Here is a 12542-nt window from a genome sequence, read left to right as displayed (position 1 = left end):
GCAGTTATTTGTCTTTGCTTGCCTTTGAATAGAAACTCCTCCAGGAATGTGCTGTATTATTTTAATTTCTGTTTTGAATGCACTTTAAAATCTCTAAACTTTACTGCTGCCTTCCTAGACTGGATTTTTTCTCACTATTTAGTTTCCTTTGCAAATTTTCTATCTACTCTGATTTCTAGTTAGAATAGATCAGTAATAGTTTACTCTTTTTTTTCCCTCCTGATTGTTGTGCAGAGCTTTTTAAAGTTTCACTTTGTTATTATGTCTAACTCTGTCTAACATGAGTGGGATGGATCACTACTGAAAGGTGTTTATTTCTCCATTCCCTACTATGGGAGTTTAGATAAATATCTTAGACTAAAACCCCTAACTTTAAGATAGCTAATGCTGGGTGAAATTGATTTGCCCCAGATATATAAAATGCCTCCTGTGATTATGCATGGTTCATTTATATAAGAGTATCTGTTTCACACTGTTGGTGACAGAGACTGTGGGATTGAGTGCACCCTCAGCAAGTTTGCCAACACCACCAAACTCTGTGGCACGGTCAACATGCTGGAGAGAAAAAATGTCACTCAAAGGGACCTGGACAGGCTTAAGGTGGGCCCGTGAACTTCAACAAGACCAAGTGCAAGGTCCTGCACCTGGGTTGGGGCAATCCCAAGCACAAATACTGACTGAGAATGGATTGAGAGCAGTCTGAAGGAGAAGATCTGTGGGTGTTGGTTGAAGGGAGGCTCAACATGAGCCAGCCATGTGCCCTTGCAGTCCGGAAATCCAACCACATCCTGGACTGTATCAACAGCAGCAAGGGCAGCAGGCTGAGGGAAGTGATTCTCTGCTCTGCTCTGCTCTCATGAGAACCTTGGCTGGAATGCTGCATCTGGCTCTGGAACCTCCAACACAAAATGAACATGGACCTGCTGGAGGAAGTCCAGAGGAAGGCCACAAAGAGTATCAGAGGGATGGGACACCTCTGCCTTGAAGACAGGCTGAGAGAGCTGGGCTTCTTCAACATGCAGAAGAGAAGACTCCAGGTAGATCTTAGAGGACCTTCCAGTAAAGGGGACCTACAAGAAATCTGGAAAGGGACTTTTTACAAGGGCATGCAATAATAGAACAAGGAAGAATGGCTTTAAACTGAAAGAGGACAGGTTTAGATTAGATAAAAGGAAGAAATTCTGTACTGTGAGGATGGTGAGACACTGGAACGAGTTACCCGGGGAAGCTATGGATGCTCCATCCCTCTAAGAGTGTTCAAGGGCATGTTGGATGGGATCCCAAGTAACCTGGTCTAGTGGAAGGTGTCCCTGCCCATGGAAGGGGGCTGGTACTAGATGATCTTCAAGGCTGCTTCTAACTCAGCCCATTTCATGATTCTATGATAAAATGTAACTTATTGTAGCCACCATTCTCTCACCAATCGATGACCTTCATTAGTGTGTATAAGTCAGATTTTTCAGTGTATAGCAGTTTTGTAGCCTGTTGACATATTTGGCATTTTCTGATTTCCAGTTGCCAATAGTTTTTTAAAAATGAAGTGTCCTGAATGTAGATTACTACTATAGCATCATTATATCATTTAAAAATACCATTCTCATTCAAGTCAGGCTAGCTATTTGCATTGGGATCGCTGACTGCTGCAAGACTATCGAGGTGCACTGGGGGAAGGACTTTTTAATCTTCATCTATATCTTATGTTCTTTTTCTAAGTATCCTCTGCCAATTGCTGTCAAAGATGGCACTAGATTCAAGAGACTTTTGGTGTGGTTTGGTACACTTCTCCTTTCCTTGTTAGATAGGTGTCTGTGATGTCCTCTATGTCAAATCATTAATTTGATTTGAATTGTCTTAAAATCCTTAAGTTTGGGAAGAAAACTACTGCTCTCTTCTTTTTAACATGATTCAATGAAATTTGTCTGTGACATGGTGAATTTGCATTTCTGCTAGATTTGTCTTTTTGGTGTCTTTTTCTTTTTCTAGCTTTATACCTTCTTGTCAGTTACAGCTAATCCTGAAGAGATTGCCCATACTCTGTGGCCCCCATTTATAATATTGCACAGAGTCAAACCCCTCATTTTTTCACTTGTTTTGCAGCCCACCATTCTTCTCTGGAATTTTATTTCTTCAGTTGTTTGTAGGCCTGAAAAGGCCACCAGGAAGATAATTTAGAATTTCTTTCTCTTCAGTTCATTCCCAAATCCTTTAAATCTTCTATAATTGGTTCCAGTGTATGCTACCTTCATCTGAGAGACGATTGATGACTTTCTTCAGTTTTCTATTCGCTTTTGGTGTTTGATTTCCTATTTTTGGTCTATGGAGACTTAATTTCTTTTATTGTCCCCATTTCTTTCCAGCTATCACTTCCTGATTTCATTAAGACTCCTCAAACTGCATTTTTGACAACCACAGGGCCACTTAAAAGGGCTTTACAAAAGGTATTAAAACTTTTGAAACCCTCAAGGCAGATGGGTCTCTCTTGAAACTTTGTGATTTATTCTGCAGAGGAAGCAGAATAAGCAAGCCCCTGGAGTGGAAGCAGGGGTTAGTCACTGTAAGAGAAACCCAAATGTGAACAATTCTTATAATGAGGAAAGGAGATTTAATGTATGTCTTCATTGCTTGAGATAACACACTTTCCTTTTACTTCTGAGCAGAGCACATAGCTTTCACTGGCTGTGACTGAGAAGCAGTTCATTTTCTGGGAAGTTTCTGAGAGAAGGAAAGAGAAATAATTTTATATATTTTATTTTATTAGATCTATGAGTTTATTTAATTTCAGGTGTAGCAATCTGAAAAGAGAAAGCATTCAAACATCTGCTAATCTGTAATGATAATCCCAATTCATTAATATGCAAAGCAAGAGACATCATTTTCAGAGCAACTTGATAAACTGATTACAAACTGGTGCTTCCAGTGGGAATAGATAAGAGGAAAATATTTCTGGTTTCTGGAGGAAGCCTGTGTCAAGTAGTGTCTGAATTTGATACCTATTAGAAACAAAGAAAAATCTTTCTTTGGTTGTAGGACTTGCAAATAATTAGTTAGACCAACAAACCACACACATTTAGCCTCTCTCAGTTCAGAGGAAATTGTTTCTTTCTGGCTCATGCCATCAAGTGACAAGGGTTGCTTGATACTTCAAGCAAGTAAGAGTAATAGAGATAATATCTCTTAGGCCAGCAGTGATCAGTTTATATTCTGAAACTTGTTATTGATTTCACTTTTAAGTTAAAAGCAATGATAAAACTGTCCAGCTTTCAAAAATACATATGTCTGTCCAGCTGCAGCAGCAATCGGGAGTAACAGATCTTTAGTTGTCATAAATCCACAACTGAGACTGAGCTATGATAGTTTTCACAAGTCCAGTTGCTGGATCCCTATGTTAGATTTTCTTCCTAGTTTGTCTCATTGTTTCCTTGCACCTGTGTAGTTAGCCAGTGCATAGCAGATGTCACTTTCAGCAAAGAAGAAATCTTTTCAGTAGACATTGAAAGCAGCTTCATAAATATTTCCTAAAACAGTCTTGGGCCTGGATTTCTGCAGGATGGGAGCCTCAGAAGGCATTAGTCCCTGTAGTACCCCCATATCCACTCTCCTTTAATAGTGTGGTACAGAGGGAAACTAATCTCATGTGACAGTATTTATATTGTATAAATAAGTCATTAGCCCAAAGCCAGCCCTCAGTTTCAATGGAGTCACTGTCTGAGATGAAACATCAGTTGTGCTTGGATCCTTTAGGTCTCTCAACTCCATGATAGTTTTAATCTACTGATTCTTGTCTGAATGCAACAATCCTCTGTATTTATTTTCAACATAATTCTGTCATGATCAGCTGAAAGAAGTTTGCAAAAGCTTTCCCAGTGGTTTTCAGCCAAGAGCTGTTGACAATTACAGCTTCACGCCTTGTTAATGTCAATTGTTTAGCAAAGATAAAATCACTGTCTAGGTTGCTATATGTAAGTTCTTCACAAGGATTGAGCTAGACCCCTGGAGTTCAGTGAATATTTGGGATATAGTATGGTTTTGTTCACTGTGAAAACTGATATTGCAAACATAGCAGAATCTGAATGAATCAGACTACATTTCTACCTTGTGTTTTTCATCCTTCTGTTGTGTATAGGAGAAATGGGGGACAAAGGACAGAAAGGCAGCATAGGAAGGCATGGAAAAATTGGTCCTATTGGTTCAAAAGGTATGTCTAATTCAATTGTTTCTCCATTTGAGTTTCAGGTGAAAAATGTGTGATCATTTATGTTTGAGAAAAATTTAGGGGCTAACAAGTCTCACAGTTTACCTTAGTAAGAATTTTCTCACATTGTAGTCAGGTTCTCATACAGACTCAGGTCACTGAGACATCTCAACCAGTTACCTTTTGCTGTTACAGCAGTATATTTAGTCTTAAAGCACAGTGAGTATCCTTGTTTGAGTATAAATAAGAACTTTGCACTGTCACACAAGAGTGGACAGTCAAATCGGATGGGAAGATGTGTTGGCATACTATTAAGAGCCAGATGTGTTATGTTGACTACTCCATAGACTTCCTATGTGACTTTGGTTAAGCCATTTGGAACAGTGTTTAGATAGTCATCTAGATTATGATTAGAAATTTAGTTGTATCCAGCCCTTTTCCCTCTACAGCATCTGAATCTACTAGTTCTGTGAAGGTTATGAGTGTCAAGAAGTGGATATCAGTACATATTACTTGGGTTCAAGTTTCATAGCTTTGGCTGGCCTTTGCTGTGGAATGACTAGGACAGAAAAATATTTATTTTTGCTTGGGCATATTTTTACTTTCCACATTTGAATTTTACTAGAGAAAAAATAGACAAGTGCTAAATGAACTATTGACAGAAAAGGCTGCATTAACATTATGTTATTTTTCATGTCTTCAGGTGAAAAAGGAGATAATGGTGACATAGGACCACCAGGTCCTAATGGTGACCCAGGTAATCCATAACACCTTGTTTATGTGAAAGACTTTACATCACTAGAAATGTATCTGTTTACATACTGGGGGAAATCATAAATGCTTTTTTTCATAGGCACTGTAATATTTCACTGTGATATTTTTCACTGTGAGATTTTTATTTAAATGACTTAAAATCATTGAAGTTGCAGTAGTTGCTGGACTGGTAGTGTATATGCTAAAACAATTCTCATACTTTCTCAGAGGAGTAATCTCTCCAGAAACTAGTGGGAACTGAAGTGCAGACTGTGTGTATTACCCATCGCCAGGGCAAAGGGATGTCTCTGTGTATTTCACTTTGTCTTCCAGTTAACAAAAAGGAGCAGGTTGGATGCTCCTGCCCCTCCATGGATCATGGTTACAGGAGCAGGAGATTACCAAAAGCACAGATCACAGAATGGGTCAGGTTGGAAGGGACCATATTGGCTCACCTGGTTCAACCTCTGCTCAAGAACAGTAATCCTAGAGCACAGGGCTCAGGATGGTCAGGTGCCCAGACTGTTTTGAATATCTCCAGGGACAGAGACTCCACAGCCTCTCTGGGCAATCTGTTCCAGTGCTCAATCACCTGCACAGTAAAGAAGTTCTTCCTCATGTTCAGGTGGAACTTCCTGTCCCTCAGTTTCTGCCCATTGCCTCTTGTCCTATTGCTGGGCACCAGCAAGCAGAGCCTGGCTCAGTCTTCTTGTCACCACCCCTTCAGATGCTTACATGGGGGTATATGGATCTTCCAGAGGTATATAGATATTCTAGAGAAACAGCCTAGTGTAAGAAGTGCAAGCCTTGCAAGAGTGGCAGGTTTGGATTTGACTGAATTTGTCCCTTCCTGACAGAGTGCCTTGGAGGTGCACAGATTAGATTTCTCATGAGAACATAATTTATCACTCTGATTCTTGAGCCAGCATGCTGTGCACCTGGCCAGCATGCAGTTTTGTACAGCATGTACCTTGTGCTTAGACTGATTTACACAACTGAGCTGAGTAATTGGGTAGTCCAATGCAGATTTTAATAATTACATACAGACCTGCAAACTGTAATAAATGCAAACTGTAATTGATCCTCATTTTGAGAATTGTGGTCAAAGATGTAACAATTATCCTTTTAGTATTCACATTCAGATTATCTTTGTCAAACCTATACCAATTTGGGTTAATAGATGCTTTTCTATTGTCTAATTTTATTGTCAGAAGTATTGTAAGTTCAGTACTTTCAAAAACACAGAACTGCATTTTGCAGGTAATTATGTGCATTATGTGGTTAGGATTTGGATCTGCTGTGATATGTTCCTCAGGAAGATCTTGCAAACAATGTTTTTTGCTGTGAAAGAAGTCTTTGAGAAAACTAAAGAAAATGGGGATTTCTGGAAAATGTTTTTAGTTAAAAAATATTGTGGGTATTTTGCAGAGAATATCTGTCTGTGTTTAGGTTAGTGCTAATTATTCAGGGCTGAGGATTTATAGGAAGTGAACTGAGCTGTTCTGCACAGGTTCAGACACCCCTGAGAATCATAATGGTGCAAGGTAGTGAAGGCTCTAATTTTCTATCTGTTTCTTGCAAGACAGCTTTCTCCAGGGCTGTCACACTGGGCCTATTCATAAAATTGTTAGAGATAAAATTGTTGAGGTAATTGGTGAAATTAGGTAGGTTTTTGATTTGGGTGTATCTATATCATTTCACAGGCATCCCTTGTGAGTGCAGTCAGCTAAGGAAGGCTATTGGTGAAATGGATATTCAAGTAGCCCAGCTGACGACAGAACTAAAATTCATAAAAAATGGTAGGTTAATTTTATATAACTGTTTTTCCTTTCTTTTTGCCTCATTTTATCGGTGTAATCGCTCGTAAAGAGTGTCACCGTTCCACATCTGATTTGTGAAGCTATTTTGGGGTGTGCAGTGAGTTGGTTTATAGAAATGCGAGTGCTCACTTTTCAGCACTGCCCTCCCCCGCAGCTGTTGCCGGCGTGCGTGAGACAGACAATAAGATATATCTGCTGGTGAAGGAGGAGAAGAGGTACAAGGAAGCCCAGCTGTACTGCCACGGCAGAGGAGGGACGCTGAGCATGCCCAAGGATGAGACTGCCAACAACCTGATTGCCTCGTACATCAACCAAGCTGGGCTCACCAGAGTCTTCATTGGGATTAACGACCTGGAGAAGGAGGGGAATTTCGTCTACTCTGACCGGTCGCCCATGCAGACCTTCAACAAATGGCGCAGCGGGGAGCCCAACAACGCCTACGACGAGGAGGACTGTGTGGAGATGGTGGCGTCTGGAGGCTGGAATGATGTTGCCTGTCACATTACCATGTATTTTGTGTGCGAATTTGACAAGGAAAATGTCTAAGCTGCTCTGCTCTTTCTTTTTTTTTTTTTTAAAGAAAATTTTTTAAGACAATTGTACGAGTTACTCCATGTTTATAGAGTACAAGTGGAATTTTGCGAGTGTGGGGCATCAGAGTTGTACAGCTGTAAATACAGTTTAGGTATTTCAAATATCAGAATTTACCCTTCAGAAGGGAAGACAAATAATAAGGCATAGCTTAGTTGATTTTTTTTTTTTTTTTAATGTAGGAAAATATATCTATTTAGATAAAAATGTGCTTTGGGGCTAAATTTTGCCCTTATAACAGTTAACAAATGTGATTACATGACTGTAAAGGAAGGCAGAATTTGGCCCCTAGTTATTAGAATGGCTAGAATTAGATTCCTGATATTCTTTTATCTTAGTAAAATTTGTAGTTATAGATGATAATTACTTGTGCTACAGGGATATTTTGGCAACAAGACAAATATTTTGCATACTCTAGTTAATAAGGACAAATATTACTATAGGGTTTTTGAATGTTACTACTATTTTTATTTTATTTTTTTAACTGGTTAAAGCAAACCAGAAAGTCATTATTCCTACCAATTTTCTAATGTTTCTTTATTAAACTGTTCACAGATGTATGACCAAAAAGCATTTAAGTAAATTGAATTTTAGTGCTGAGGGAGGACAAAATCTAGTGAAAATTGTACCGGCCCATGGCAGGGGTTTGGAACTGAGTAATCTTTAAGGTCTCTTCCAACCCAAACTATTCTATGATTCCATGATTCTATGCTTTAAAAATTCTTATAATTTAGTAATTAAAGAGGGCTTCCATCCAGATGGTGTTTTGGGGTTGGCTAAATGCAAAAGTAACAATTAGATTTTCTGCATTCTTTACTCAAAAATTAATCAGTGCATGAAGTATTTCAGAAGCTAAATTATTCCCTAAAGTAAATGTTTCACATTTTTTTAAGATAATCTTGGTACATCTTGTTACAAAACAAGCAAAATACCAGCCCTCCACAATTTAAGGCAGACTTCATATATATGCAATTAAGCTCTTGAAAACACATTGCCTATCAGCTCCTTTTGGTAAGAAAACAGCTTACATGTTTATACAGATTGTTAAAATAATCCCCTGAAAAGCAGAAAAAATTTTGAAATTTTCCTGATTATGTGTATAGCAGTAATAAATAACTTTGCACAAATAATTTATGTACCAAATTTACAATTGCATATGATGAAAAATGTGATGTATATTTAAAAAAAAAAACAAACCAAGAGTATAATTTCACAAAAGAAATTATGAATTACTTTAAATCTTCCCAGGTGCCAGATGCATGAAACCTCATCTCACTGTTAGGCATAAAAAAATTGACAAAATTTGCAAAATCTCTGACTGTGTTTTTCTTGGAATACTTTGAGCAGTGTTTTAAGATGATTTTTAAGGATAAAAGATCGTTGCATAACATTCTGATCAAAATGTGTGCCTGATGATAATGGCAGATTGGTATATAGGATATCCACAGTGGATATGGCATATGGCCCCAAAGATTTCCTTACAACAAGGAAACCAATTCATATCAACTCTGCTGTGCTGTGACATGTAAACAATCAATGACCATGCAGTGCTGGTCATTTCCACTGCTGACATAATTTGATTTATATACCTAAGAGAACGAAGTGTTTTGCTTGCTACATTTACTCTGTAAACCTCAATTCTTTCTCTCTCTATAGATATATGATTGTTATTAATTTTAAAGATAATTAGCAGTACTATAGTATCCTATAGTATTTGATTATCAGCCCAGCTCCAGAGCAATTACTCAAAATGAATGGGTCCTTTGATTGCTTTATTTTCTTTTAATAAAGATAGGTACGATACTTGTGTGTTAGTCATTCTTCCAACTGCATATTGAAATCTATTAAATAATGTGAATCTCCTTCTACACCAATATTCAAAGACTACAGAATTTGCTGGGAGCTAACAATTCCAGTAGAGCAATTTGCTTAGAGTAGTGTCTTTTGAATATCATGATTGTTTCCTGCCTCCTATAGAAATCCTCAGAAACCATTTAAATCTCCAACATACTTTTGTCAAATACTTGGTACTATATTAAAACAGTCCAAACCTGGGCTACAGGTATTTGAAGTTCCCTCATTATGTGCACTGAAGTTGCTGTTTTTCACCTAGGTTTTGCAAGTTTCTATTGTATTATTCAATTTCCTCAGAAAGATGAGAAGAGGCCTTTTAGGGAGATGGGAAGCTTTTTGAGATGGCAAATGCTCCTATTTTAACTGATGTCACACCACATTTTAAAGATTGCATTGATATGTGGAGCATTTAAACAGTCTCAATTTCTATTAAAATTTAGGATAAAAAGTAAAAGCAATGGGAAAAAATATTTATTTTTCCTAGTTTTCATGTTCTTCAGGATATGTTTTTTGCAATGCTTGATATGAGGTAGAAACTAAATTAGTTTCTTTGTCAGATACTTGTACACTGGCTGCAGCAGCCCTTATTTCACCATTTGGGCAAAGGGAGCAAGGAGAGTGTGTGAGGTCTCTAGCTGTCCTGCAAGGGGCAACAACAGCACATCTAATACATACCCCTCCAAGGAACTGGGTGAGAAATGATGGGGGCATTGGAAATGAATGAGCCCTTCAAGATTTCTTTCACTCTCTAGTTGCTGATGCCTGCAGGTAGACCCTTGCTGGAGGCAGGAATCAATGTTGCATGTAGCGCTCAGCCTGCGTGAAGCCTGCTGACATGCTTGGTAAGGTTTCCATTACTCTCCCTGGAATTTAGAACTGTTGTTTTTCCAAAAAATTAAATGAGTAATAAGTTAATTTTATTTGGGGTGTTTTCCATGTGCATTGAAACCTGCAGTTGTAATATAATTACTCATTTTGTGTAGCTCTGCAGAAGCCTTTGGAATATGTCTGTCTGGCAAGCACAGGTGTTTCTCAGACTATGCTTATATGATCTATTCTGGATGATAATTTTTCCTCATAAATATATCCCCATAGCCCTTATTTATTTTTTTATTGAATAAAGGGCATCCTTTAGCATTTTAAAAAGGCAACAATAGCAATTGTTTGTTTTTTTTAATGTAGTCACCTATTCATGTTTTCAAATGACTTCTCATAAAATGTGAATTTCATTCAACTGTACTCTGCACCTTTAAATGCTAAGGCTGTGTGTTGCAGTACTGGTGTCAGGGCAGCCATGCACTCCCCTTCTAGGAGGGGGCTTGGTGAAGATAAAACATTTAACTGTCTGAGTCCAAGGGGAGCTCCACTGCCTGTGAGAGCTCTGACTTACTGTAGACAGCTTGGGAGAGCACTGGATTGTTGCTATATTTTATATATTAGTAAAGGCCTGTATGCACAAACCAGCCTTTGAACTAAGTCGTGATATTAAGGGCTAAAGTCCTTGAAACCTTCATGCAGAGGAGAGAGTAAAGTAAAACAATATCCTTGTGTGTAAGAGGAAAAATGTAAACTGTGTGTGTTAGCCAATAGTAGCTCGTTCTGCTCGCAGACCCTGTAGAACCCTATAAAAGTGTGCTAAAGATAGAAATAAACTGGCATTCACGATTACTTCTGTGAAGAGTGGTGAAGAGCTGGCGGTCTCTCAACATTTGGCGCTCTGAACGGGACACCCTGCGGGCAGGGGGGCTTCAGTGGATCCACACACGGTGGGACGGAGCCTTGGACCGAGGTTGGTGGAGCGGATCTGAGTGCAGATAGATGCTGCCTTGGATCGGTACCAGATAGGCGGCTCACGAATCAACGGGGGTGAGTCGCTGGGGGAGTCCGAAGGCAGGGGCGTGGTAGAAGGGTCGCACCCTTCCCCCCTGCCGCCGAGCCGCTAACATGGATGTGGAATTTGTAGCGGCAGAAAAACTGCTTCTCTGCATCCTCGTTAAACGAGGCGGAGCAGCCAGGGAAAAGGACCTGAATATGCTCATTATATGGGCTAATTGTCATGAGCATTTGCAGTGCTCACTGCTTCTTGTGGGGCAAGAACGGACTGATATATCGGCTCTGATATGGGAGACGGCAATTACGGAAAAGAGCAAGGACACTGTGTTTCTCGGTCGAACTTGGCAGATTGTAATTAATACCTTAAAAAACAGAAAAGTGAGATATGCTGAGGATGTGAGCCCTGTAATTCTACCTGCGTCACAGCGGCAGATGCCTTTACCTCCCACTGCTGGGCAAGCTCTCCTATCTATACTGCCCATGGAGAGAGGGAGGGAGAGTTAGGGAAAAGAAAATAATGAGAAAAAAGTTCCACAGGGAACGCTGAAACAACGAACAGAATCTGTTCAGTTATGGCAGGATGTGATACATCCGGAACTATTTGCTTCATTTTTTGAAGTCACTTTTAGCACTACAACCTTATTTAAGTTCCATCTTTACCACCCTGAAAGAAAAGAAGCCAGATTTAGACTGGTTTCCACCCGAACCAGGAAGATATGAGGGAGCGAGGTGAGCGCAAGAAAAGTTCCAAGGCCACTCTGAACAATTACAGAAAGAGCTGAGCAGAAACAGGTGGCTCAGACAGCTTCAAAGAGAGACAAACTAGTCAAAAAATCTCAAACTATATGGTATCTAGTTCAAAATTCATCCTTGTAATTAGAAGCTGATAAACGGCAATGATCACCGTTGTTAGCACCTGGCCGTGAGAGACTTTTCGTGTAAAATCGCCTGCTTTTGCAAAAGTATGCCTTCTTCCTCTATCAGCAAACAACAAGAGAGATTGAGAGAAAAACTGCATTTGTTAAAGTTAACTTTGTGAGGCTTTTTTTTTCTTTCTCTCCGTTTTTCCTCGCTGCGAGAGTATGTAGAGAATGTGAAGAAAGATAAGAGCAGAGCTGCAGCAGCAGCAGAGTGGGCAGTCTGCCCCCCCCGCTCCCTCTCTCTGGGGGGGGCACTGGGATGGTGCCTAGTTTGTTGTCGTGATTTATTGGGTTTTCAAAATGTTTTTATATACCATTGTAGAGTTAATTTTGTGTTTTAAGTAATTATGAGTTTATGCAATTGCAGTTTTTAGAGTTTTACTAGAGAAATTATTGTGGTTCTTTGAAGGTTTAAAAAAAAAAAAAAAAAAAAAAAAAAAAGAAAAAAAAAAAAGGGGAAAAAAGTGCTTAACAGAAGTTGCCTTGCAATAATTGGTTTTAGAACCCAAGGTTAAAATATGGTGTGATTTACAGCTTCTAGGAAAACCTTCTTCCAATTAATGTTATCTACAGAAGAGA

The 12542-nt window shown here is 39.1% G+C and overlaps 1 protein-coding gene across 5 annotated transcripts in view; it reads left to right on the top strand.

Moving 5' to 3' along the window:
- The window catches only part of COLEC11 (collectin subfamily member 11), a 39746-nt gene extending 29392 nt beyond the window's left edge, over positions 1–10354 (top strand). For 4 of the 5 annotated variants that reach the window (XM_058836700.1, XM_058836701.1, XM_058836702.1 and 1 more), the window contains 4 exons: positions 4124–4195; positions 4896–4949; positions 6649–6744; positions 6902–10354. In XM_058836700.1, coding sequence (XP_058692683.1) covers positions 4124–4195; positions 4896–4949; positions 6649–6744; positions 6902–7311 — 632 coding nt within the window. In that variant the 3' untranslated portion in view covers positions 7312–10354. The remainder of the gene's footprint in view (positions 1–4123; positions 4196–4895; positions 4950–6648; positions 6745–6901) is intronic. The other variant, XM_058836703.1, reaches the window with a different exon arrangement.
- The last annotated feature ends 2188 nt before the right edge of the window (positions 10355–12542 follow it).

This window comes from Poecile atricapillus, chromosome 3, assembly GCF_030490865.1.
Source record: "Poecile atricapillus isolate bPoeAtr1 chromosome 3, bPoeAtr1.hap1, whole genome shotgun sequence".
In the NCBI taxonomy this organism is placed as follows: Eukaryota; Metazoa; Chordata; class Aves; order Passeriformes; family Paridae; genus Poecile; species Poecile atricapillus.
The sequence above is the reverse complement of the archived record's forward strand: the minus strand, read 5'-3'. Positions and strand labels throughout refer to the sequence as shown.